The sequence below is a fragment of the Letharia lupina genome (assembly GCF_014066315.1).
Source record: "Letharia lupina isolate WasteWater1 chromosome Unknown contig_5, whole genome shotgun sequence".
In the NCBI taxonomy this organism is placed as follows: domain Eukaryota; kingdom Fungi; phylum Ascomycota; class Lecanoromycetes; order Lecanorales; family Parmeliaceae; genus Letharia; species Letharia lupina.
In genome coordinates, this window is record NW_023502974.1 from 777,842 (window position 1) to 805,026 (window position 27,185).

Here is a 27,185-nt window from a genome sequence, read left to right on the forward strand (position 1 = left end):
TCTTTCGCGCTAAGCGCGCTTGCAATCGCAGTCTTTCGATCTTCAACAGAGCGAAGTGAAGATGAGGAGCAAAGCAAAGCTTTTCTTTGATCGTCCATATCTGAAGCAACGCCATACTCATCAGATGGACTCTCAGCAACACCGGCTCCTGCAGTAGCAGCACAATGTCATTCCCCAGCCACGAATACTCCACGTCTGCCCAACCTGATAACGTGACAGGCCTGGCCGGTGGATCGTATCAAAGTAGCAACCTTTTGCCCCATAAGAAACGACGGATACTTATACGGTAACAGCAAACCAAGGCTCCAGTATGGCAGCCAACGACAGTGCGTATGTTTCGTCGCCTAGCACGCTGACCTCGCAGAGTGCAGGCTCATCAGGTCAGACGAAGATAGCTCATGCGGTCAAGACTCGGCAGCACTGACCGTGTCCCTAGGCTTCGAGACTCCCCGTCGAACACAAACATATGGCCGACGGCAAGAAGAGCTTCATATACCACCAAACACAGCCCCAGCCCAATCAACACCAAAAGATCTACCGCGGCATCATTCATATCATTCGTCACAAGAATTTGTTGGGGGTCCAGCTCCTGGGATCAATGTTCAACAAGCTACGCCTCAAGAATCTCACTACGCAAACGCTCCAGGGGGAATATCACTCCCAGGCTCTCTACAACCAGGCCGTCCAGGTGCCTCAGCGTCCATTACTGCGCCTTCTACCGTACCAACTTTGCCTCAAACCCAGAATCCCCCTCAAAAACAACCCCATTCCTCACGACCCTCGACGACCAGCCAAGCACACAGCTATTCTCGGTCCAGTCCTGCTGGTATGGATCAACCAAAATACGCCCCTTTTGTCAATACCCCTGAGAGTTCCAAATACTCGTCACCGCCTAGCCACAGATACACGTCATCTCAGACAGCCCAAGGTGACGCTGGATACTCACCGCTCGGCTTGGCAGATATACGACCGTTAGCTGACTCGGCAGTAAATGATGGACCTCAAAGCGGAAACTCATACTCAAACGACGGCTATCCTGCGTTCCCCACGAACAGCAACTATTTGGCTCCATGGGCAGTCTATGCCTTTGATTGGTGCAAATGGCCAGTCCAGCAGCAAACTTCCGGCGATTCAGCCGGCAAGATGGCGATTGGAAGTTACGTCGAGGATGGGCATAATTTCGTAAGTGACTAGTTCCGCTGTAGTCATATAATCGAAAAGCCCTATTATCTATTTCTAATTCACATTCTAGATTCAAATTCTCGAGACTCAGATTGCCCCAGAGCCAGAAGTTGACCATTCAATAGACGCGCCCCAATTTGGTCTTGAATTCGTTAAGACCGCGGAAGCGACACATTCCTATCCTGTCACAAGGATATTGTGGGAACCGGCGTCCTCCCAAAAGCAGTCTACTGACCTCCTGGCTACATCTGGGGACCATTTACGCTTGTGGTCTTTGCCATCACAGTCGTCCTATAACCCAAGAAACTCTATATCCCGCTCGTCTAATAGTTCACAGCAGCCGCCTCAAAAGCTGACACCTCTTGCTCTTCTCTCAAACTCCAAATCGCCCGAACACACTGCACCACTCACTTCATTGGATTGGAATACGCTTTCTCCAAGTCTCATTATTACTTCCAGCATCGATACCACTTGTACAATATGGGATATACCCACGCTTACGGCCAAGACGCAACTGATAGCGCACGATAAAGAGGTCTTCGACGTCCGTTTCTGCGCTAACAGCGTTGACGTATTCGTGAGCTGTGGCGCCGATGGTAGTGTACGAATGTTCGACCTCAGAAGTCTAGAACACAGTACAATCATATACGAGCCTTCGGAGAAGAACAATGAGAAATGTTAGTCTCTTTTGATCCGAAGCATCACATCGTTTTTGACAAATTTCGCTTCTAGCTTCAAGTCCTGGAAACATGAGCCCAACGACGGCGCAGCAAACAATGTCATACGCACCACCACTACTCAGACTAGCAGGTAAGTCAACCCCATCCTCCCGTATATCTGACCTCTCTTCTGGCTTAGCCTGATGTCTTGCAGCTTCTCCCCATGATGCGCATCTCCTGGCAACATTTTCACAAGACTCGAACAGCATACGAATTCTAGATGTTCGGCAACCCGGACAGGCATTACTCGAACTACGGGGACACGCAGCTGCTATCAATTGCATAGAATGGTCGCCTTCTCGAAGAGGCACACTAGCATCTGGTGGAGACGATTCGCTAGTATTAATTTGGGACCTTCTAAACCAAGGCAATGCCACGCTGGCCCCAGGCTCGAACGGCAATCCGCAGGCGTCAGGAAACTCAACCCCCGCTAATACACAAGGACCGACCGCAAGTTGGCATTGCGATTATGAAGTTGGGAATATTAGCTGGGCGCCGCAGAGCGGCTTGACGAGTCAAGGGAGCGATTGGTTGGGTGTTAGCGGTGGTAGGGGCGTTTGGGGTGTATCCTTATGATAGAACGTCACCACAATTCTGAGAGTGTTTTTGGCATTTACTCTAGCAATGCATCACGAGCGAGGAGTCTGGAGTCGCCAACAATCATGATCTAGATAGAAACGGGGCATGGATGATTGATGTTGGGTTTAAATTCTGAATGATATATTGTTTCCATAGGAAAGCAAGCGAATTACCACGTCTACCGCAAGGAGCTATTTGGGCTATCAGTGATCGAGTCATCTGTTGGAGTCTTGACCTCCGTCAGTGTTGGACGGCGAAGTCCTGATAGCGCATGTCGGTCAGCCGATGACTCGCATGTTTGTAGCAGCAACGAGGTCACACGACACTCCTAAATGTGTCGGCTTTTCCTAACACTGCCATATGGCAAGCAGATCCTAATTAGTCTCAGTGTATTGTCTGATAGACTCTTTACACGATGACTACTTGTACGTTTCTACATTCCCGAGATCTTAGCACGAACCGTTCTGTTCATTCTCACGCTCCCACCTGCCAATCTAACCATGTCACTTAGATCCCTCTTCAACCTCCCTTCCGCCAACAAAGACATTCCTCTCCTTCCAATACATGCATCCCGAAACCCAACGCCATCTCAAACCCCGTACCAAACCGCGCCAGCAAGCCCTGACCCACGACCTCCCTCGAAAATGACTGCTGTCCAGGTTCCGTACTCCGATGCCCTTATCACCATCTCACGCCAGGAAGTCCACCTACAAAGCACCCTTCAGCACCTTCTCGATGCCCAAAGCGAAGGTCTACTTGCTGGTCTCACAGGCGGCCCGCCTCAAGGTGAAACATCAACTACAGGTAGCCGAACACCGACGACAGCATATTCCAGCCCAGGCGGCCCCAGGAAGCTAAAGAGTGTTGTACCCATGCGGCAACCTCTGAAAAGGAAACTAGGTTTGAAAGGCGCGCGCAGAGGCATTGCACGCGCCATATCGGATTTAGCAACCCTGAAGATTGAGGAGGCCAGGATACTAGAGGGGGAACTCTTGCAGCGAGCAGAGACGCTTAGTATCGTGCAGCGATTTGAGACAAAGATGGTCGGATTGAAGGAACACATTGATAACATTGAATCAGAAGACACGACCCGCGAAGTGGAGGATCTGAAGGGCGAGGAGAAGGCTTTGGCTCACGAGATCCGGGAGCTGGAATCTAGATTGTGGGAAACGAAGGCTAAGCACCGCCACCTGCTACGAGAGATTGAAAGTCTGGATAGTAGTGTGCAGAGCAAACTCAGCTCTTATCAGTCCGCGCTGACGTTGGCGGAGAAGGAGTCGAGGAAATTCCTTGAGAGTCCACCATTACGGGGTAATAGGACTGTTACGACTACAGGGCTGTGGGCTTTACCGGCTGAGCGACGGACACTGCAAATGGCGAAGGAGCAGTACGCTGAGGAGCAAGATGTATTGAGAAAGCGGTTTGACGAGGTGGAGACGGAAAGGGGCGCGTTGGAAGATGGCTTTGGGGTCTGGAACGAAGTCGTTGAGGACGTTACTGGTGTCGAAAAGCTGCTACGGGAAGAAATGCACGAAATGCAAGCGCCTTTGGTCCAAGAGAACAAAAATGGCAATGCTATAGGGGGAATGAGGAAGATTTTGGAGCAAATGTCGAAAGCGAGATCGCGGACTGAAAGCAAGCTGGAAGTCTCAGAAGCCCGGGAGTGGAAGCTCCTGGTTTGCTGCATTGGGGCCGAGTTGGAAGCCATGATTGAAGGGCAGAGTGTGCTGCATGGTGCACTTGAGGCTGCTCGACGATCAGAAGGCGAAGATTATGTGAGTAAAGATGGCAACGTCCCTGTTACACGTATCAATTCGGTCTCCCCAGTCGACCTCTCAGCACGTCTGGAAGCATTGGGGAAGCAAGACTGCCCAGCAGAGCCCAGTAGTATCTTGGATAAGTCGGAGGACGAGGACGACGGACCTGGGCCAGATTTGCTTATTTCAAATGATGATGTATAGACGACCATCAGGATATACTAAGATACCCAAGCAAAAGAACACTATGGGCTTTCTATCGTAGACAACCTCAAGCCTCCTTTGTGCTTTGTAGCCCTGATACCGAGTAGTTACCCTAAGTTTGGCTGCGTTGGGTTATAATATCAAAAAAGAAAAGCCTTGGCTAACATTTCTTCGCAAGCTCTGCAACATTTCTGCAACAGCAAAGACCGCTCACAATGACTCCAACATACAGCGGCCCTGCCCGACTATACCCGATCGCTGTCAAGCTGCTACTCGCGGCGAGCCACGGCCATGCTCCCCGAGCCCACTTTCACCTTCACCATTCCTTCGATACACGATGACACAACTCTTGATTGTCGCTTATATAGTCCCCCACATGCGGTACTGAACCCTACAAATGGCGAGTCGGCATGGAGCCCACGAGGGGCAATTGTTGCTCATCCATATGCACCGTTTGGTGGATGCTACGATGATGGGGTTGTCTTATCAGTTGCTGCTGAGATACTGAAGCAGGGATTTGTGGTTGGGACATTCAACTTTCGGTAGCATCTCAAGACTGCTTGGACTCGTGCCAATACTTAATGTGTTTACAGTGGTGCAGCATCCTCGAAAGGCAAAACCAGCTGGCAAGGCAAGCCCGAGACTGAGGACTACTCCTCCTTCGTTGGGTTCTTTGTACACTACCTCGAAAGCCTCAGGGACTGTGGGCCCCGTACACGCTTGTCTAGAACCCCTGACACAACGTTGCCCTCGATACCATCGGCCTATGAGCTGTCCTCGCTGCCTCATACAACTAATTGTGGTGGCATGAAATTGATAATCGCTGGCTACTCCTACGGCTCCCTTATAACGACCTTTCTACCCCCAATAGAGGATATACTACAACGCTTTGCACGAGTCAACAAAGGTACCGCAGAGGCAGAGGTACATATTTTCGGAGTCCAAAATCCTTCATCCGACCTCGATATTGAGCCTTCCGACATGTCTAGGGAGTATTCACTCCTCAGAATTGTCTCATGGCTCGCAAAAATTTCTTGAACAGACAGTGCTAACTCCGATACCTTTATCCAGATCAGGCTTCGGGCTGTCAGTTTAGCAGCGCAATGGAACAAGGACGCCCTATTATACCGCGAAGCACAACAAGCTCAGCAGACGAGCTCTCATGAGAAGCTCAAAGTATCAACGCATGCAATGACGGTGGCTGTTGGAGGAGAAGAATCTGACCCGGGCAGTCGCCGTGCAAGCCATGAAGGCAGAAGAAGTCTGGACGCTGTTCGAAGGAGTATGGAAAGGTCGAGAAAGAAGTTGCTACGACAGCATAGCAGCGAAGTGTCTGAGCAAACATTCGTCGTTGAGAGCCTCTTACGCATGGAAGTTCCTCCACCGCAGACGCATTATCTATTGATATCTCCTCTGCAGCCACCAATCTCAATGTTTACAACAATGTTCTCAAATATGCGCTCAGGGTATCTGGCTCAGAGAGAAGCAAAGTTCTTGAATCATCCCACGCTAGTCATCTATGGCGACAAGGATTTCTTCACGTCGCAGAAGAAACTGCGAAGATGGGCCGAGAGTTTGAAGTCTAAACCAAATTCGCTGTTCCAATTCTATGAAGTCTCTGGTGCCGGTCATTTTTGGCGCGAAGAAGGGGTAGGGACCCAAATGAGAGGCTTTATCAGAGAGTGGATACATCATGTTGCTGGGAGCCATCCACTCACTAAGTAATGAGCCGGCCTCTCACATGGCACACTTCCGGCACTTTCCTGCTGTGCTTGAGCCAGACCTTCGTGGACCGAAGTGTTTCTACTGTCGGAAGTGGTACTTAGCAAAGCACTCGAAGTGAATGGAAGAAGATATAGAACATGAAGCGCTTCATCCAACTAGAGGGGAGACGAGTCTTCAAAGTGCGTAAACGGCGAGTAGTACGGACGTCTGCACAGAAAGTCCTAATCAGCGCTAGTACCAGCCCTAACCCTCTACGCTCGGAGAAGAACCCTGAAACTCAAGTAAGGTAACTACTAGAAGAATCTAAGCTCTTGGCACGGAAGTACCCACCAATCGATGCCGGTTATGCCACCCTCAGTGAACGAATTGATTGGTGGGTACCCCCGCACCGGACTGGCAAGGTCCAAGACTTTTCGGCCGCACGAGTATCTTTGGGGAGCGCATGACTTGAACTGTAGATATCTCTTTTGAGCGTGGTTATTCTACAAGTCAACTCGTAGCGATGAGATTTGATGAGAATAATTCTTTATTGAATTGTATATTCTTCACAAGGGTCCACGAGAATAAGTTGTATCCGCGGTCTCCTTGAAATGTAAATAACGGCAGCTCTAGGACTTATCACTATGCTCAATGTTCAAACTGCAACACAAATATCCTCAATTGAGAGCGGCAACCCACGCTGTGGCTCAGCTGCAACATATTTTGGAGGCTTTGATCAGCGCGAAGGTTATCTTTGTGAATAGAGTGTTCGATTGGCAGGCGAGAACCGCCTGCGCTGCTGGAGACTTGCTTGCCTTCCTTCGCTATGGTGGTACTTCACAGGGTCACAACGGCTATAGCAGGCATTCGCACGATCTACGGACAGCCAAAGGCTCTTCTTGGATGAGGATCGTTCATGTCATTCTGGACGCATTCCCAGAAGTTGTATCGAAGTGCCTGGAGCAAGAAATTCCCCACCTGGAAATCAAGATGGATTTTGGCTACCCGCCAATTCACACCAGAGAGCAGCTTATTAATTGTTTAACCGAGCGTCGCGGCCTGAATATTGCTATTGGCGGATCCACCTCGTCAATCCTTGACACGAGAGACAACAATCAGGGATTACGCACGCGGACTGCGATCCCAGGCGCCTACGCATCAGTTGGGACGAATGATCGAAACAACACTTCCTCGGGACTGGGCCAATGTGATTTCTAAGCAAGCTACACCGAAGGTCTTCCATAACGGGTTGACCCTCTACTCGTGATAGGACACAGCCCACCCTCCAAAGGGCTCAATACTTCACGGTCATTCTAAAAATCGGATCTGGAGACTTCCAAAATTCTTCTTAATTTGATTGACGGTCTTGATAAACGGGAGGGAGAATTAAATAATACTCAAGAGACCAGCGCAGAGTGTCTCGTCCAGGAAGGCCTTTTGCCCTTCGTCAACGTCTACCCAATGAATCATACAGATCAGACCGCCTTCGAGCATCAGTCAATCTTCTACGGTTGTACCTACAAGTGGTACGATCTCTTATTATCTTTTCCATGAGCAACGAGGCCTGTGTAAAAAATGCAGTTATGAATTCTTTTACGTTCATTTGCTGAATGCTAGATAAGGTATCGCATATTAGGTTTAAAGACTTTCAACCTTGGTCAGATAGCGGACTTCGACGCCGAGATTTCTTCTCTTACGTTGGATCTTTTGAGTGTTCGATATTACGCCAATGAGACCACACATTCTGATCTTGAGGATTGCTACTTGATCCAGATTACACCGCGTCAGCCAGGTGCACTGTCTTTTTAAGGTCTCTCACAACCGCTAATGCAACGCGTTTTCGACACGACCATGTTCAAAGCCTGGCTCACTGCATCAGAAATATTGAAGTACTCTGAGTCAACCCTCAGCGAACTCTCGCAACTAGAGTTAGGAGTAGCCTTCTACGTGATAAGAAAAATAAGATTAACGAAGATACAAGTGGATCGTACGAAGTAGTTGGCGAGTATTAAGAACTACAACAGCAGTCTAAAGTAAAGGACCATAGAAGATCATACTATATACGGCTACCCAGAAGCTTCATACAAGGTGATTAGCTCCTTCGGACTCGATCCAGACTCCCTCATTCTGATGACATGGTGGCTAATTAGTGCACTATATAAATTTGCGTGGTTGACAAATGGAGGGAAGATTCAATTGTAGAGTAGTTGTCCGACGATGGATTTCTTACCCTAAAATCCAACACCATCTGCGCGTTGACCCAAGTTCACAACGAGTGCGACCACCGGCAGACAATTGAACCAGTGAATGCTCCGAACGAAGCCCATACTGACTATTTCTCCAAGCTCAACTCTCTAGGGAGACTCAAGTCCTCGGGACACTGTCCGCAATACATTCAGTGGTGAGTTCTGACAATCTACAAGTCCTGAAGGGAGCCTAGACATTGGGCCTCTGTCACTATCTTGCCTTGCAAGGTGTGATAATTCCAGATCCCAAAAAGCTATCGATCGGAATTGAGTCTGCTCCTGAGTTGTTGATATGACTTGGATTCAGACAAAACGGTGCGGAGTCGGAACTTGTCCGCTTGTCAGCTTTGTGGCCCTTGTTCCTTGGGTCGAAGATGTGCTTGAGTCTGGTTTGCTGCCGGTCCTGTGGTCGTCCTTCATTCTGTTGATGTGTGCGTGCATAACAAACGCCGAACTTAAGAAGTTGGCCAACGGTGTAGATTGCAGGTTGAGCCGGGCCATAGTCCGAAACAATCTCCTCACGTGTGCCACTAGTGGTAACCAAACGACTGCCATTGTTCATATGGTCATATTAAGGTTTTGCTCTCATGCAGCTTTCTGATGTCAAGTGACTCGTTATGCTCAGCCCTAGCCGTTTCCCTGCAGGGACTGAGGGGCGGGAGGGACCAGAGACCCGTCATCCCATGACGTTCTCACGCTCCAAAGTATGGTGTGGGAAAGTCACCATATACTCCGTACTCGAGGTAGCATTGATGCTTGATCCTGATTTTCAATAATGCATAAATTTCATTGTATTTTTTATTCCTTTATTCACTACAAAGTGCCGAAAAGTACCTTATTTAGAAAAAGATGTCACATGTTTAGCTGAACTCAAAACCAACCACCTGCCGGAAATGCAGCCGTTGCTCGGCATCCGCAGCATGGTCTCGCCAAATCATAAAGCATGAGACCGCGTGACAAGTGACAACTGATAAACCCAATAACAATTTAATCTTTTCTTCAACTCACACTAAACATTGTGCCCTTCAATACCTCCGCTTCGACTCGTCAATCAACCAAGCAGAAATAGACCGCTCAAACTCCCTACAAAAGCAATGACCTTTCATCATGGTCTATGTCCCAAGCGTACCATTCTTACATAGTCTGAGGCTCAACCATGGCAATGATGAGCCTTGGGCACCAACCAGTGGAAAGCAGAATCAGAAAATACGTCGGTCCTCGAGCTCGCTTGCCAGTTTGGTACATTTTGCGCGGAACCCAATCCAAAACGTAGGAGAAGCGGTTGAGAATTGGTATGATGGCACTACTAAGGAGGAACGGGCAGCAAGACAAAGTCTGGCGGACAGGAAACAGCTCTTACACCTAAAGATGCAAATGGTGAGCTGACCGCTCGGACCAATATGGGCCATTGCAACAAAAGCTGACGGAGCGCGCTTAGGCTACAAACCATGCCGATTGGAAAGCAGCAGCTACAGAGCTCGACGATCTGGAAGGGAATAATGAGTGGAAATCTATCTTCGAATCGCCAGACTACGATGCCCCACTCGTAGAAGCGCGGTCGAAGCAGCTTGACGAAGCACGCATAGGCTGTGACATTGGACGCATGCTCTTCCTCATCCGGACATCTTTGACCCGAGATCTGGGGGACATGGGCAATCTACGGATGTACAAGCATACCCACATTGGCACCAAGGACCTGATAGAGCGATACATCACATCAGCATTGGGAACTCTGAACGCATTACTGGACGTCTCCGCGAGGGCAAAGTGCGACGGAATGGAATCGAAATACATACTCGAACAAGTGTTATCTGCAAGGCAGGCATTCGGCAGGAGTGCCCTTCTACTGTCTGGTGGGGCAACATTCGGGATGAACCACATTGGGGTCCTCAAAGCACTCTGGGAAGCCAAACTTCTACCTCGCATCATATCCGGCGCTTCAGCAGGCAGCATTGTATCTGCAGTCCTGTGTGTTCACACGGAAGAAGAAACACCCGAGCTCCTTGATACGTTCTGTGATGGAGACCTGGCTGTGTTTGAAGAGGAAGGCAGTGAGGATGGGCTGCTACGTAAAGCAGTGCGCTTCCTCAAACACGGTGCAGTATATGACATCAGCCATCTGACGAGGGTGATGAAAGAGATGTTGGGTGATATAACGTTTCAAGAGGCCTACAATCGGACCAGGAAGATTCTGAATATCTGTGTCTCGAGTGCGGGTCTCTATGAGCTTCCGAGATTGCTTAACTACATTACCGCGCCCAATGTGCTTATATGGTCTGCTGTGTAAGTATTGCGCATTTTTGGAATTGTATGAGAAGCTGACAGTACGCAGAGCTGCATCTTGCTCGGTCCCATGTATCTATACAGCTGCTTCACTCCTTGCTAAGGATCCTAAGACTGGCGAAGCCGTACCCTGGAATCCTTCCCCGCAGCGATGGATTGATGGCTCAGTCGATAACGATATACCCATGACTCGACTAGCTGAAATGTTTAACGTCAATCACTTCATTGTGTCCCAAGTCAATCCGCACGTCGTCCCTTTTCTCATCAAAGACGAGGACGCCATAGGAGAAGAAGCAAGAACATCAAGCGGCACAATATCACCTGGGCCAACATGGTTTAACAGCATCTCTCACCTTGCCAAGAGTGAGGCGCTACATCGGATGCACACATTGGCAGATATGGGTATCTTTCCCAACATTTTGACCAAGACAGTATCTGTGCTCAGCCAGAGGTACTCTGGCGACATCACCATCTTCCCGGAGATCTCATATGCAGACTTTCCCCGTATGTTATCCAACCCAACCCCAGCTTTTATGCATCGAGCTATGCTAGGCGGCGAGCGAGCTACCTGGCCTAAGATGAGCATCATCAAGAATCATTGCGCTATAGAATTAGCACTGGATGACGCAGTGCAGACGCTGCGTGCAAGGGTGGCTTTCAGTCCCAGCGAAGTCGAGTTGAGGATGCGTCCACGACAAACCTCAGACCCAAGGAAGGGAACCCAAAGGCGCACACGAGTGAGGCGGCCTCTCTCGCAACGCAGCGCTCCTGAAGCGACTGTTGCACCCATAAGGACACCTTCCATTCACACACACAGCCAAAGTAGATCTGGTCGTCTGGCACCAAACCTTCATCATAAGAAGTCTTTGAGCATCAACACCCTTTTCTACGGCCGATCACGCGACGAACAGCGACCCCCAACGTCCGACTACCTTTCCAACCCTCTCCCCGACGTCACATCTTCCGGCGCCGATGAAACTTCCAATCTAACATCCTCCTCATCTTCCACCTCTTTCTCATCCCCTACTGAATCCCCGTCCTCTCCCACTGGAGAAGAGAAGTGGCACCGGTCCCTTTTCGGGTCTGCATCCCAGCCTGCCACACCATCCCACCGTGATGGTGAGATGTTCACGCCAGCGCCCCACAGCGCTAAGCCCACCATCCCTGCGTTTGCCATGACGCCAAGCAAGAGTTCCACGAACGTGCCAGCCAATCCTTCCGAATCCCGGTACACGCGGTTATTTCACCTCAGGCCCACGGGTCAAACGGCCTCCAACCTTCTTGGAAGGAACCGCGAGAGCAGGAATTCGACTGGGTGATCGACGGCAGATCACGAGCCGAAGATCGTAGAAAGGAATTGACCTTGTTGTATTGGGAATGTTATATCACTGGCGCCAATGGGTTTGCATTCATTCAGCGGGCATTGCGTTGCATTTTGATACCCTGACCATATATGAACGACAGGAAATTCGAGATATGAGTATGTGGGAGATTGGGATGGGGTCAGGGTTGGTTATATCCCGGCCACCAGCGGCAGTATAACAGTAGAAGGGGAGAGTATGTTGCTGTGTTGATCGAAAACGTCGAATGCGGCGGTGAGACTAGATGGTATGTTAAATGAAAAGAGCTGAAAGTGAATTTTTCTAAGACATGATACCATTGCCTGCAGTGTTTTCATTGGAATTTTTTAAGAGGACAAGAGCAGCAGTCTTTTGGTGTCCCGTGCTCAGATTGTCCAGACAATCTCAAAGTGCCACTATGCTCGCTACCACGTCCCCTTTGCGCCAACCAATGCACGTGCTACCATTCCTCCATCTCACCATTTCCACCCCTCTCCCTAAGGACTAGGCGTTCCCTCTTCGTACCTAGGTTCGTCGTCCGCTTCACCCCTCCACCCCGGCGTCTCCGGCTGCCCACTAAACGGCGTTGGCGCATCCCCACTGAACTTCGGCGTCGGCGCCCCTCCTATCGCCGCAGGCGTACTGCCAGCATATCCATTGCTCGGATGTGCCGCCGGCGTCGGCGCTGTCGTAAAATCTTTGCCAGGTGTAGGCGCATCATAGGGTCTTAAGTCTTGAGGAGTGGGGTAGGATGGAGCAGGTGTGCGTCCGGAAGAGGGTTCGTGGGCAGGTGTACGGGAGGAGAAGGGGTCGTGTGTGTAGGAGGAGGATGTGGCAGTGGGGTTCCAGGCTGGGGTGCGGCTTCCTCCTCCTGCAGCACCACCGTAGGATGTGGAGCCACCATAGGGGTTCACGGTGCGGCTGCCGTCGGCGTAGGGGTTTACGGTTCGGGAGCCATCCGCGCCGGCATTGTAGGCGGGTGTGCGACCACCACCGTTGGAGCTCACGGCGTCTTGGCGCCACATGGGGGTTCGCGCTGTTGAGGCGTTGGCAGACCAGGCTGGTGCTGGGAGATGTTAGTTGGGGAAAAGATTATGTGAGTGTAGGACATACTTCGAGCTGATGAACCACCTGCTCCCCACGCTGGCGTACGGCCTCCTGTTGCCATTGGCACAGGAGTGCGGCCACCTTGCCACTGGGGCTCTCTTCCGGGAGTAGCACCGCCCATGTTGCCTGCATAACCACCACGACCACCTCCGCCTCTTCCTCGTGTCCCAGCGAAGCGTGTGTAGTCGATGCTCTGACCGGTCAAAGGGCTACGGAATGTCAGTAATAACCATCAAATATGACAGTAAAACATACTCTTTGAATCCAAGAGTATCTTTGGGCACAGTAATGGTCTTGCCTTTGGTGTGCAACTCCACTCTTGCTTCGAGGTCTGTGGTATCCTTGACAATGCCAAGCAAGCCTTTGTACGGTCCTTTTCGAATAGTGACAGTTTGGTCCAGAGCACGATCTCGTCCAAAGGTTTTGGGAGGTGCCATCGCCCCATTGCCGTTCACGCCATTCCTCATCAATGCAGGATTCATCTTGTTGAGATCCGGTCCGGTATTACCACCGTGGGCAACTCGACCACCCTTTGCTGCCACAGTAGCGACATTGCTAGCTCTCACCACAGAGATACCAGAGTTCTCGGTCTGCTCCCGGTTATGCAGAAAGAGAAACGAACGGTAGATGTGTAGAATGACACCCTGTTTCGACTCACCACCAATCTCGCGAACAGTATCATCCGTTCGTATTTCGGATCCGTTTCGGTCTGTAGCTACTGCATGCCGTCGCTTCTCGATTTTGTTAGAGATCTGCGAAGGCATGATGGATCTCGTAGACCCATTTTGATCCAAGACGCGCAACGACTCTCGATCCACCTTTGTCACGCAGCCCACTGTTGCAGGATCAAGCTGTACCAAGTCATGTATGTCATACCTTCCAAGGCCCCCTGCAACACCAGTGTCACTTGCTTCCCTCAAGTCTTTACTGAAGACTGTTATTTCTTGCATGCTTAGATCACTCAAGAGTGTGACAGTATCGTTCTTGATGCTGACCACCATGCCAACCTCATCTCGATATCGACTGCCACCGATGACCTTGACATGATCACCCTCTTTGAAACGTTTGCGGAGACCTTTGACTGGCACCTCTATGTTCTGACCACGAAGTTCTCCATCTATCACGGCGATGGTCACAATGTCACCACGCACTGCAACAGCTTTCCCACTGACACCTTGTTGTTCGCCTTCGTAGACCTCGACCATGTCGCCGGGGAGGTAGTTCTCATTAGAAGTGCCCTTTTTCAACGTTGCCGCCAGAGCTGAAAGATCTAGATTCTCTGTGCCGTCCTCCGCGCCTGCTGTGAATCTAGTGACTTCCTCGAGCGTAGGATTGACATTCTCTGTTGTCAAGTGCTGGATCCTGAAATCTTTGATCAAGAAGCCACTAATGTATGTATCTCCCATATATTGCCAGTGTTTCTTGTCGAACGTAGACATTTGTTGAAGAAACTTCAAGTGCTTCTTCTTCGCCTCGACATCACTGAAAAGCCGAGGTGGAGGTCGGGTTGCCGGATTGTTGAGGCCCACAGCGTTCTGTCTCTTCCGTTTCTGTGCCTCTCCTCTTATACCACCATCAACCATAGGCGCGTTGTTGTCCTCGGCCTGTCCGTAGTCAAGTCGAGGAACGATTCGTAGCGACGCCATGAGCCCATTTGTTTCTACCTCGTCGATCTGTGCCAGGTCACCTGCGTATTTTCCGCGCTTTATTCTAACGTAGCCGCCAGGAACCAGGGATTCGCTTTTGGTAACTCGTAGCAGGTCCGGCATTTCCTTGATGGGAACCATGACAATCGAGGTTCTGGGGTACACGTTCATGATGCCCTCAAGAGCCGTATGTATATCCGCCTGCCTCCTGGCTTCAATGTAGATATAACCAATCATAGTCCCACCACGCTCGAATGCAGAGATGACTGGCATTGGATTTTTTGTGCCAGCCCTTTCCTCTATTCTCTTTGTGAGCGCAAAGACGATCTCACGTTCCTTTCCCTGCTTGCATTTCACGCCCCATATGCTTGGATCATCTACGCTTGGTAGTAGAAGACGCTTTGGAACCGTGACTGCATCTGCGTTAGTAGCCGTTCTTCGCCCGTATTTTTCTCTCAGTAGCTGGGCCTGTTTCTCTGCATCCATCTGCTGGGCCCTCTCCCGCTGCCGGTCAAGCTCCCTGTGCCGCCTATCATCCGTTTCTGCACCGTCTGGGAGATCAGCGACGTCGTCTGGATGTGTCTCGGCAATAAAGGGATCCGCCTGATCCCCCTCGTCTTCCTCGTCCCCTTCATCTTCCTCATCAACCTCGGCCTCAACATCAAGGAATTGGTTGCGAGGGTCCCGACGAGCTCGCTTTCGTGGCCGGCCCTGGACGAAATGTGAGCTAGACTCAATCACTCAATAAAAGACAAAGGCCTACGGAAATAGCTTCCTCTTCATCCTCCTCCTCCTCTTCTTCTTCCTCGTCTTCGTCCTCGTCGTCACCGCCATTTTCTGTAGCATTCAGCCTGCCAGCGCCGTTTCCTTTGGTGCCTTCATCTTCTTCATCTGCAGACACTCTTGTACCGTGTCCGTTGCTCTGTCGGCCGTTCACAAATGAGCCTTCCGCATCATTATCATCATCCTCGTCGTCGTCATGAGCTTGTTGTTCCGGGGGGCGCCGCCTCTGCTCAGCACCATTTTCATTCGTTCTCACGTTGACTTCTTCATCGGAGTCACCAGCAGCATCGTTGTCCGAGTCCTCAGCGGGTGCTGGGTTGAAGTTGTCATCTTCAGATTCGGAGCCGAAGTCCTGATCTAATAGCGCAGCTGATGACATGTCGGCTTCTCTGAGAGTGATAATATAGAGATTTAATAGTCTCTATGGCACTGCAAGTGAAAGTTCGTTCAGTTCACTTCTCTTCACTGAGCTTGAACGCATTCTTGTGAAGCTTCAGTTGATTGGTCGACACGAAGGGTCCGCTCATGGACTAGCTTCCACATATCTTGGCATCTCAGCCCTACAACAAAGGACGCTCGCAACTACCTTATTGTTCTACTCCCGTCCCCAATATGCACATTTCCTTCTATCTCATCTACAGCTGCGCAAATTGATTAATGCTCTGAGATGCTCTGCGTTGGTTCGACATCCGAAACGCAGTGCCTGGCTGAATAGGCAATGAGAAGGATGTCCGACTCCACCGCTCACGCCGTGCAGCGGGGCAGTGCTCTTCTTTAGCCAAAGTTACCACTCGTCCAACGCCCCGTCTCTCAGCCCACCAGCAATGGACTTTGTGAATTGGTACTGCGGCAGCGATCCGCAAGCACTTCCTTCTTTGGTGCGATGCATAATGCATGATGCAGTTCACTGCAATAGTGGGTCCGAGGCTTGGTAAGAGACGTAGCTGCGGCCGTAATCGAAGGATCGAAGACGATTTGGATTCGGCTGCCTGAGCCATGCAAACTGATCCAGCCGATAGTCGAAGGATATGTAGATGCTTCCCATTTTCCTACTTCTGCGGCCGCAGGCATTCGCGGAGGAAGCCAGCTTTTCCGCCTTGCTATATTTCACTTTCGGACTCTGGCAGTGCTGCTCCCAATGAAGCTCTGCTAACACCCTTCTCTCTACTCACATATAGACAAATTGACTGTCCGCCTGATGCCTCTATCTTCTCCGCTAACATCCATATATTAATTTCGTCACTGTATTAAAATGTCATCCGATACTCTCTCTCAGTGCACTTGCGAGGCTACGGTGTCACACGGCCATAGCCGACCGTCCAAATTTTTGAAAGGCCTAGTGCATCGACCGCGTGTCAAATCACTGTCACCCACACGTCTCGAGAATGTCGGGAGTGCTCTCGATGCCTTCCACAAACCAGGATTAAACGGTCAAGCCTGTACAGTTTGTGCCAAATGTTCGCCTCGACCACACTCTTGGGACGTATCGACTCCGTGGAAGCGTCGAGGTCAAACGCCTGGCATGGACGACTACTTGACTTTGGCCCAATTGGAAGAGTGCCTAGATCGTCAAAATTTCTATATAGGCTGCTTCGAGATACCACAGCAAGTCACACAATACTCTTTCGACGAGACCGCGGAGGCCCCATTGATAACAAAACACTCTATCGACACCCGACCCACTCGAAAATACCAAGAAGTAACAGAGCCCAGACTACGACTATCGCCCTTAGCCAACCAATCCAACTCTGCCGTGATAGACGGCGTGACCCACCCCGCTTTTCGAGAGTCTGCTTTGCGGCCTATTCCATCCATTATCGTCGATAAGGAATTACCACCCATAGAGCCACGGTTCGAATCAGACCGATTTGCTGTACCTGTACCTAGTACAAACTGGACATATGGAAGATGAGCAGTAGCGATCAGATCAATCGAACTACCACGCAAGGTCTTTGAACAGCCACTATGTTGACTAATCAGCGAGGCCGGGTAGACACTGGGAAATGGCAAATCATGACCATTCCCGTCTTTGCGACTATCGACCGCTTAGGCATCCGAATAAGCTATCAAGGAGCCTCGCTAATCTGCGCTTGATTCCCTGACCGTCGCGCATGACAGGCGAGCCAAGCAATCACACTGCGCTTGGATAATTGAGGCACCTTCAAATCTCCGAGCACGTGGGGAGGCGCGAGCTATCATGCGAGGTTAAGAGCCTCAGAGGGGGGCGTAATGATATTGATGGGACCTACTGTACCTGTGTGTTGAGAGAGAGGTATTCGAGACGATTCCCCTAAAGCAATGCTTGGCTCATGGTCTTGCGTTTGCAGTACACAGGGGGACTATGTATATAAAAAATCAAATCAAGACCATTACTCTACAAGTACCCGCCAACTATCGTCTCCTATCGAAGATTTCCTCACAGAAGGCTTTCTTCTAATCTGGATTACATCGATGGTGGGGCGTGGTTTCCCTGTCTGGTAGATAAACTGTAAACCCAACCCCAACCATACACCTTCCACCTATCCACATTCAACCCACAATGTCCAACAACTTGCCACATGAGCTTTAGAAAATGTGCCATGATGGCAATCACGATCACGACAAGGCTACCTACCCTTATGACTACAGGGTCAAGAAGTACCTAAGCGCATGCAACGTCATGTTAGCTGGAAGCAAAACTCGGTCTCTTAGAGCCAACCGCCGTTAAGAGCTCGAAGGAGCATCTCTTCAGCTCGAATGCCACCAGACGCGACTATCCGGCTCATACAGATTTCGCATACGATAACTCGGCACGGCTCGCCGCATCTCATTTCCCTCGCACGATCATTTCTGAGCGTTGAGCAGACCAATGGCAAATGAGTGTCTCGACAAGGAGATGAAGCGCTATGCGCCAGGCGTCATGAGAGCAGAACCCTGTATACTTGCACTTCCGAAATTTCTGTTGCTACTTGCTACTGCAGTATTCTGTCCTCTGTCCTCTGTCCACGGAAGAGGCTCCCTCGCGTGAGGCAAAAGCTTGTTCTGCTAACCCCTTCCTGCAAGCATCTGCAGGTCATACAGGTAACGGCGATTTACAGATCGGAGATGCACCACATTCAATAGCACACCCGAGGCATCAACCTTGCTTCCTGACTTCCTTCTGATTTGACAAGGTTTTTCTACTATATCCACATGCGCATAGGATGCGAAAGGGGGATCATGCGTGTCACCGCCTTTTGTCGGATTGCTTCGCTTCAGTCATTTCACTTGCGCTCATTATAAGCTCCACGACAAACTGGCCTATTTTCCGGTCCACGCTTTCGCTTCACGGAATATTCGTTAACCAGCATCGTCGTTATCCATTATCTTTTCCTGCTTTTCCCTGGTCGGAGAAGGCCTCTATGGCGTTTACGTCCGCTTTCCATTCAGCCTTTAATGTAAACGGCAAGGATATTGTTTCATGCTACTCTCCACCGCCAGGGTGCAATGGGGCCCTCAAGATGGTTTGGTTGCAACGATACCTTGTACCAGCTCACTCTCGCCCTTCTCCTCGTTCCCTTGGCTATCCCAGACACCTTAGCTCTCTTGGTGGTCGGAGGCTCTAATTGCTCGTCCGCCTGCTTTAGTCCCCCAACTGTCTACAACACGAATGGAAGTGATCTTGCCTGTTATGATACCGATTACAATAGCACCTCCGCCGGCGTCGATTTTCAGGCATGTGTGTCATGCGAGATTCAAAGCCAGGCAATTCCCCTAACAGGAGAACAGAGTGATCTGGGATGGGCACTCTGTAAGCTAATCTCTTCATTTTCAAAGACGTCCCGATGAAGGACTGACCGTCTTGCTAAATGCTAGACAATATGAGATATGCCCTGGATTGGTGTCTGTTCGATTTTCCTCACGGTGACAATGAGACAGCTTCAGATCAATGTACCACAGCTTGCGGAAGGATATCGAATGCTCTCGAGATCAATCTACTTGATGCCGCAGCCTCGTCTACTTACGATTACTGTCAAGACCCAGAATTCCTTCCGAACGCTGAAAGCTGTGCGTCGTGTTACGAGAATGTCCCAAACCAACTCTATCTATCAAATTGTAAGCATTCTTCTCTCGCAAGCGAAGATCGTTGCCCTGATGGAACGTACTTAGTTCTCCACACCCTCGAGTATGCATGCCAAAATCAGCCGTCGCCCGTGCTCCCCTTCCCCGTAAAACCTTCTGACATCTTCACCTACCAACCCCCATCTAATTTCTCCGATCTCGGTGCCATCAGCACTTCTTCTCATGGTATCTCCCACGACGCCCGAGTCGCTATAGCGATCAGCGTTCCCGTTGCCGTATTTCTTATCTTTTCCTTGCTCCTCGTCTACTTCTATGTCCATAAGAATGCTCCCCCAGATCGTCCCCGCCACTGCAACCACCACACAAACCGCCAGCCCAACTACAGCGAAAAGCACGTATCCAAATCCACGTCAGCCTGGAGTAAAACCCCGCCACGGAACGGTGTCAACTCTCGGAATTGTTCATCTAATTCGGCCTCGCATCAAGTTCCCTATCCGGCTCCATTGAAACCAGCAAAAGTCGCCGTGCGAGCTCCTCTTCGCACTCGGAACTCCCCAATCCCGTTCTCAAGGAATTACTATCAACCAACGAACTATGGCCTCGAGCAACCATCCAAACCTCCACCGCCAGCGACCTACACTCCCGAAATGTTACCAGCAACAAGATACTCACCTCCACATCCGCATTCGACCTTTTTGGAACCTCACAAACCCCGACCTGGCCCTTCAAAAGCAGGTCTCGTCTCTTGGGAGCGCGTCGCTATCCAAAATGCCCAGATACGAGCTGAGCAAGGCCCGAGTCCCAGTCCGATCAGCCCCTTGACGCGAGTACAGGTTGTACCAATGCCAAGGAGTCCTAGTCTGCGAAGTTCTGGGTTGAGACGTGAAAGGTTTCCTGTGGTGCCTGCTTCTCAAAGTCCTGTGTCGAGGGAGGAAAGACATAGTGCGTTACGGAGTCCTGCGTCAACTGAGCAAAGGCATTCCGCCTTGACGAGTCCTATATCGAGAGAGGAAACGCACCCTGCATTAAGGAGCCCCAGCTTGAGCGAGGAGATGCATGCTGCGTTAAGAAGCCCCAGTTCAACGGAATACGGACAGGATACCCCTCACAGACGCGACAGCCCTTTTCCTCCAAGGAAAGAAAGCCAGGACAGCACTTTCAGACGCGTTAGCCCATTCCCGCTCAGACAAGGCAGCATCTCCAGGCAAAGCACACCTTTCCGCCAAGAACGCCTGGAGGCGCAGGAAATGGTAGACAGACAGGAACGGCAGCGGATGGGTGAGATACCGGAATGGGAGGGTCTGGGAAGAGAGGAGGGTCAGGAAAGTTGGTATGAGAAACAGAGGGCGAGAGCTGATACGCCGCAGCCTGATGATGGGAGGTCGGTCAGGGATACGAGGGGGAGTCGGGACGGCGTAATGAGGAGTGGGAGTGGGAAGAGTGTTGAGAGAGCGGCAAGGAAAGAGGTTAGATGGAGTAAGGATGTTGATTATGAAGGATGAAGTCGGACTTCGTCTCGTGTATTGATATGGTGTTTGGTATAGATGGATCATTGGATTATAGACTTAGATTCGTCCGTTTAGATTTATAGCGCTGCAGAGCGCATTACTGCCTTGAGACCGTGACAAAAACAGCCCCACGAAATTTGGCGCAAATCCTTGGAACAGAGCCGAGGGAGCAAGGGTCGTACTCTTGCTGAAAGAATGATCTACTAGAGAACATGCTTGTTAAAAGGGGGCATATATACGTTATCGTGACATCTACAAACATTGCTGATCCACCGATTGGCCATGTCTTTGGCTCAGTGTCCATCATTCGAGCTACCTTCCACGGTATCCAACTCTCCCATCCCATGGCTACACTATGCCTAACCCGACGTCGTTACCATTCACAGCTCCGTTGATTCCCAGGACACCGCCCTTACCGACGGTCTGTCCCCTCTCCCTCGCCCTCCTGCCTTCCATCAGACCCCTCAAACCTCGCTTCTGTAGGCCAACAACGCAGCTGATTCCCCCTGCCCATACTTCTTCTGCCCCAACCGCCACTCTCCTTCCATGGGTATTTCCTCCTACATCACTCTCACTTTCGCTCGCGGCACTGCTACTTATTTCGCTCCTACTGATCTCACTCCCAGTATCTTCGCTCTCGCTTTGATCATTCGATCGGGTTCTCGCCCGGTGGCTGCCTCGGAGTCGCGTTATGGTCAAGCCTCCTTGTGCAATTTCTTCATTCTCTGCTTCGCCCTCCTTGCTGAAGGCCGCGCCAGTGCCGCGGCCACCTCCTGCCGCCATGGCTGCCGCGTTGAAAACGGCGGCTGCATTGCGGCCATCGAGGATCTGGTGGAGGCGCTCAACTGTGGCTTCAAGAAGGCCTTCAACACGATAAGGTCGTGCTAGCTGTAGTAAGGAGCAGAGAATTTGAGGAGTGCACAAAGGATGATTCGGCCCAGGAAGGGTTGAGGTGTAAAGATAGTGGACAAGAGAACGGAGAGTGAGGAGAGTATGTGGCAGGTAGAGCTGCCGAGGCCGAGAACAGGGGGGGAGGGCTTCTGGTTTGGGTGGGTCCAAAGATCTATTGTTGGTGGATGAATTTGAATTGGCAGTGAGGCTAGAAGGCGCAGCGGAGGCTGCAGTTGTTACGCTAGGTGTTATGGTAACGGATGAGTTGCGAGAGGTGACCGAGGCTGGGTTGAGATTGCTTGGACGCAGAGTGCCACCGTCTGAGGAGGAGGAAGCGTCGTTTTGGGATGATGAGGATGTCGTGCCTGAACTTTCACGTAGGAGATGAACAAAAAACGGACCCCATCGGTGTGCAAGGAGGTAGGAGTTCACGGGTATACGCTCCTGTCCGATGGCAATCAGATCCATGTCAGCCAGGTCTCGAAGGTTCATGGCCATAAGGCCGAGGTCCACCGCAGCGCCGGGAAGTGGACGGCCAGCGGGTGCCACGTTCTTCAAGACGACGGATGGAGGGAGCACGGGGGCGCTGATGGATGGAAAATTGGATGTCGGCCATGCTCGCCGCGGGTTATCATAGAGGCCAAACGCTTCAAGCTCGACCATGCAAAGATGCGAGAAATTGATTCGACGGTGGTTGTAGTCCTCTACTAAGCTGCGTTTCCGATTACCTAGGATCACAAATGTATTCCGCCGTGGCCAAAGAACGCCTCTATTCCAGCTTCCTTGACTGAAGACGCCTCCACCAGCGTCGATGCGGCTCCATGTCAAGGTCTTCAGATCAAGAGCCCAAAGAGCATACTCTTGCTTGGACGAAGTTAGATACGTCCCACTAACGACGAAGTGATTATCCAGCACCCCGCCGTTTGGAAATCTCAGTCCTGGCGGGGAAAATTGTCCACTCATTGGCTTCTCAACAAGTGACCCGTCTGCCAGTCGAACTTGCAATTCCAGCTTGACGTCCAAAAAGTTGTAATTAGAGTATATCAACATCGATGAGTCCGACTCCGCTCTATCTGACTTCCTCGCAGCTCCATCTACCTCTACTCCTTGATCTAGACCTTTCCCAATTTTCGAGGCTGGTATGCTGGTGAGAGGAGCAACCACGCTTCGGTATGCACCACAACTTCTACCAAGAGAAGATGTCGCAGTCCATTTGAGACTTCGCAGGTTGAAGACACTAATTTGTTCAATATAAGTATTGGCACTATCTTGACCTCCTACAACGACCATCTCTGCTCCTCCTGTTCCGTCCAATGCCACACCTAAGCTACCTTGGTTCGGGGTCGCAGATGGTGGGTTGTGATGTATGGCAGAGAGAGGGGCGTTTGCGGAAGCGAAAGTGGCCGACGATGGAAGTACGGCAGCACAATGTGCGTATCGTCCTTGCGGTGTGTTTGCCGTGGCTATTGACGTCCACCTTCGTGTAGGAGCGTCAAATACGTGGATGTCTGACATGACGATCATCTCAGGTTGCAAATCTATGCCGTTGGCTTGCGCTTGAGAAGATACTGGATTTGCAGGGGACATGCCACCGTAACAGATGAGCTTCGTGTCGCCCAATGCACACATGCTATGGAAGTATCTTGGTGGCGGGATATCTCCGGAGGTCTCGACTTTGGTCCAATGCCGGCGTACAAGATCCAGTTCATATAGATCCGAGGTCAGCTGGGGATGCCGTCTCGAGAGCACACGTCCTCCAAACACATATAGCTTGTCGCCCAGTACCGTTGTTGTAGCACCAACTAACGCACGTGGCTCTTTTCCTGTACACTTATGTACATTGCAGACTAGACCAGATAAATTCGTCGTGCTGTTTGTTTGTGGTGGTGAGTGATTCACAGCAGGCGGGGGGGCTGTCGATTGGGGTGTTGCATCCGCGGCTTGCGGGGGTCTTAGCAGCGCAGAGTCCGCAGCCGGCTGTGCAACCTGTGGTTGTGCCATTTGGTCTTGATTTAAGCTGGACTCGCTGCTGCTATTCATATCTGCCAAATATGTACTCGAGGAGGGCTTGAACCGTCCAGCATCCATCTGATTTGGCGAAGGACCTGAGGCATTGGAGTCTATCGTACTCGTCCGGCTGCCACTGGTGGTGGGTCGTGACATGTCGGTGAAGAATTGTTCACATGAATGTGGTTTCTGAACCGAAGCTCGTGGAGTGTTATTGGCGCTGTTAGGAGGTGTAGGCGGGAAGAGACCTTGAGGCTCAGCAAAAGCGGGTATGACGATAGGGATATGGCGTGGTCTTTGGTATCTTTTTGTCACCAGTGGCTCCTCCTTTTGGAAGTCGTACGTAAGCCTAGGACCTGTACGCGTGATTGTTTGTGGATATGGTGTAATAGGCTCTTGTAAGGTCGGATTGTGTTTCAAGACGGAGCCAATGACATTGGGAGGGATGACAATGGGTACATGTCGGGGTCTGCGTTTGCTAAAGCCTGCTTCGGAGGGGAGAGCATGAGCAAGTGGGGTGTGTTCTACCGGAGGTGACGGTAAACCTGGGCGAGGATCTGGACCATTAAGCGGCGAGAATGGGATGAAGCGTTTAGCAATGGAGTGAAGCTGATTGTGTGCCGGCGTCTTGTCCACTGGACTTCCAAAAGGATCGTAATGGTTGAGTGTGAGTGCTACCTCGGGCCTAGGCGCCGAGTCAGCCTGCTGGGCCTGGCTGCCTGCTAACATGGTTGTAAGCTCTAAGCTCTCATCGAAAGATGAATCGAGAGAGACACATGCAGGATATATAAAGAGTGGGATGTATGGAGAGTGGGATGGGAGGAAACCTGGGGTACGAGTAATGCAGGTTTGACAGGGACGCAAGCGAGGTGTATATGCAGTAAATAGCGCTCACCCTTGGAAAGAAGAGACAGCCGGACCAGCCTCCTTGCTCTTGCCCTTGCCCTTGATCAGGACCGTTTAAGTGTTGTTGCCAAATGAGGCAAATTCGCTCCTTCCACAGAGGGTAATTTGACGCTCGGTGCTCTTGGATGTCTTGGTAAAGGAAAAGTTTCGGCAACGTGCTTGTTGTCTAAGACTGTTGCGCACCAAGCGGGATGCAGCTCTTGCAGCTCTTCCACCGCTTTTAGCAGCTATTAACTCAGTGGCGTAGTTTGGCGTAGTTCATGAATTGCTACTGAAAATGCAGGAGAGAAGGGGGAAGCCATCCTGACGGTGGCTGCGCATTCGCAAGTAAGGAAGAGAAAAGTAAGCTACCTTAGGTAGGATAAAGTAGGATAGGGCTGTAGTGTGTAAGGGCGGAGGCGGGCACATGGCAGTGGGTTACATGGCCATGATTAAAAACCGCTCACATTTTAAAAACACTTAGACGGAAGCTACTTAAGGTACTTTACCTTAATCATATAATCGTAACCGAGGCAAATACGACCAGTCAAATACCTTACTCGTATCTACCGAGCGGCAGCCAAGCCAATCCAAGCTACTACCATACTTCCCGGGTTTCCCTCCAGTAGTGACCAGTCACTTCCAGTTCAAATCACGGCATCAAATACCGCACGGGATGAAGGACTATCGTTCACGAAACCTGATTGAGGAATGTTTTCCGGCATGCTACCTAGCTATACAACGGATACGCCCGCTCCCAAATTAAGCATCGCCATGACAACTTTTCAAACGGCCGCGCTGGTCTGCTCCTTGGATAAGGGAGTGAACCTAAGGTACGGCTTCACAATCTTGAGATGAGGGTATTGTTCCTTCGCCTGCTCGGTTTTGACGCTTGGATGCACGATGACGTCGTCTCCTGCGCACAATTGAGTCAGTCGCCGAGATGCCGTGCTGCATCCTGGAATTGCTTACCTGGTACCCAATTTATTGGGGTGGTCACCTTGTTCTTGTCACCCGTCTGCAAAGAATCCACCACCCGCAACACCTCGGCAGTATTACGACCAGTCGAAGCTGGGTATGAAAGAATGAGGCGGATGGTCTTTTTAGGGTCGATGATGAAAACACTTCGAATGGTGAAGGCAATGCCCTTCTGGTCCACATTGGTGATATCCTGGTGGTCCAGCATGTCATACGCATATGCCACCTTCCGCTCCTTATCACCAATGATTGGGAACCTCAGCTTGCTACCGGAAATCTCGTCAATGTCCTTGATCCATCCTCCGTGTGAGTCGACGGTGTTCGCGGACAGGCCGATTAACTTCACACCGCGCTTGGTGAACTCAGGCTCGAGTTTAGCGAAGGCGCCCAACTCCGTGGTGCAGACTGGTGTGTAGTCCTCCGGATGCGAGAATAGAACGACCCACTTGTCGCCAATGAACCTGGCCTTGGGTCAGAGAATTTCTACAGCGGCTAGGGCAGAGGATCTCACTCATGGAAGTCGATGGGTCCGTTTGTGGTCTCTGCGTGAAAGTTCGGTGCTATCGAGCCAAGGCGCAGACTGGATCATAAATCAGCAAGGCGTCTACAAAGCTTGAGTGTTGGAAACGGCATACGGCGCGGGACGGTCTTCACCTGAAGAAGCCATTGTCTGTGTGCGTGTGCAAGGTGAGCTGTAAAAAGTGGTCTCTTCCTGAACTGAATAGAGTTGAATGGTGCGACTGAGCTGAAGAAAGAATTGATTTGAAAGGAAGAGAAAGAAAAGTGTGTCTTCTTCCAATAATGGTCAATTTATTGAGCCAGGATGACCAAACCACTATCACGCAATTGCAGCCCCGCGCTACTGCCACATATCGCAAAAAACGTCATTTCCGGTGGCAAAGCCCCGTACCCACCACATGAGTAGGTACTAGGTAGTCTCTACGAGTTGCCAAGCCTTGGAGGATGGTGAGAAACCATTTTCAATGAAGCCTCAAAACATGTCAGCTTGCGTTTCACAATGAAACTGTGTACTGCACATGTGTCATTCGCTGCGAGCTACGCGATGATACTAGTACTCTACGTTTAGCTCTCCGGGAATAAAGAAAAAGGTATGTACTGTACTTTAAATTGGGTAAAGCCGAACCGGCCCACTTTTCAGTCTGGCAAGCAGTATTTTTTTCTTCTACTTCTTTCTTTCTTTCTCGCTCTCATTGTTTATTCAGTATTAGTTTCTTTCCCAACATCACGTCGCATTACTGAATACTCTATGGTTCATGAGAGGCATCCCATTGCATTTTAATCGGGATCTGTGGTGATAAATTGAC

At 50.7% G+C, this 27,185-nt stretch overlaps 7 protein-coding genes across 7 annotated transcripts; 4 read left to right on the forward strand and 3 right to left on the reverse strand.

Annotated features, from left to right (window-relative positions):
- Positions 1–164: 164 nt before the first annotated feature.
- On the forward strand, positions 165–4,441 carry HO133_008480 (uncharacterized protein; the record flags this gene model as incomplete). Its single annotated transcript, XM_037299346.1, has 8 exons — positions 165–243; positions 294–380; positions 437–1,182; positions 1,253–1,859; positions 1,915–1,992; positions 2,056–2,448; positions 2,637–2,757; positions 2,992–4,441. 8 exons carry the CDS (start codon positions 165–167, stop codon positions 4,439–4,441), a joined length of 3,561 nt encoding a protein of 1,186 aa, XP_037155347.1.
- A 291-nt stretch (positions 4,442–4,732) lies between these two features.
- HO133_008481 (uncharacterized protein) lies at positions 4,733–6,166 on the forward strand (the record flags this gene model as incomplete). Its single annotated transcript, XM_037299347.1, has 3 exons — positions 4,733–4,983; positions 5,035–5,365; positions 5,513–6,166. The coding sequence occupies 3 exons, from the start codon at positions 4,733–4,735 to the stop codon at positions 6,164–6,166; spliced, it is 1,236 nt and encodes a 411-aa protein (XP_037155348.1).
- Positions 6,167–9,498: 3,332 nt separating this feature from the next.
- HO133_008482 (uncharacterized protein) lies at positions 9,499–11,993 on the forward strand (the record flags this gene model as incomplete). The annotated part of the gene is made up of 3 exons (XM_037299348.1): positions 9,499–9,768; positions 9,830–10,674; positions 10,724–11,993. 3 exons carry the CDS (start codon positions 9,499–9,501, stop codon positions 11,991–11,993), a joined length of 2,385 nt encoding a protein of 794 aa, XP_037155349.1.
- A 518-nt stretch (positions 11,994–12,511) lies between these two features.
- On the reverse strand, positions 12,512–15,929 carry HO133_008483 (uncharacterized protein; the record flags this gene model as incomplete). The annotated part of the gene is made up of 4 exons (XM_037299349.1): positions 12,512–13,080; positions 13,128–13,330; positions 13,377–15,478; positions 15,531–15,929. The coding sequence occupies 4 exons, from the start codon at positions 15,927–15,929 to the stop codon at positions 12,512–12,514; spliced, it is 3,273 nt and encodes a 1,090-aa protein (XP_037155350.1).
- A 3,448-nt stretch (positions 15,930–19,377) lies between these two features.
- Positions 19,378–21,093, forward strand: HO133_008484 (uncharacterized protein; the record flags this gene model as incomplete). The annotated part of the gene is made up of 1 exon (XM_037299350.1): positions 19,378–21,093. One exon carries the CDS (start codon positions 19,378–19,380, stop codon positions 21,091–21,093), a length of 1,716 nt encoding a protein of 571 aa, XP_037155351.1.
- A 354-nt stretch (positions 21,094–21,447) lies between these two features.
- HO133_008485 (uncharacterized protein) lies at positions 21,448–24,726 on the reverse strand (the record flags this gene model as incomplete). The annotated part of the gene is made up of 1 exon (XM_037299351.1): positions 21,448–24,726. One exon carries the CDS (start codon positions 24,724–24,726, stop codon positions 21,448–21,450), a length of 3,279 nt encoding a protein of 1,092 aa, XP_037155352.1.
- Positions 24,727–25,667: 941 nt separating this feature from the next.
- On the reverse strand, positions 25,668–26,527 carry HO133_008486 (uncharacterized protein; the record flags this gene model as incomplete). The annotated part of the gene is made up of 4 exons (XM_037299352.1): positions 25,668–25,798; positions 25,855–26,321; positions 26,372–26,440; positions 26,496–26,527. 4 exons carry the CDS (start codon positions 26,525–26,527, stop codon positions 25,668–25,670), a joined length of 699 nt encoding a protein of 232 aa, XP_037155353.1.
- Positions 26,528–27,185: the final 658 nt, after the last annotated feature.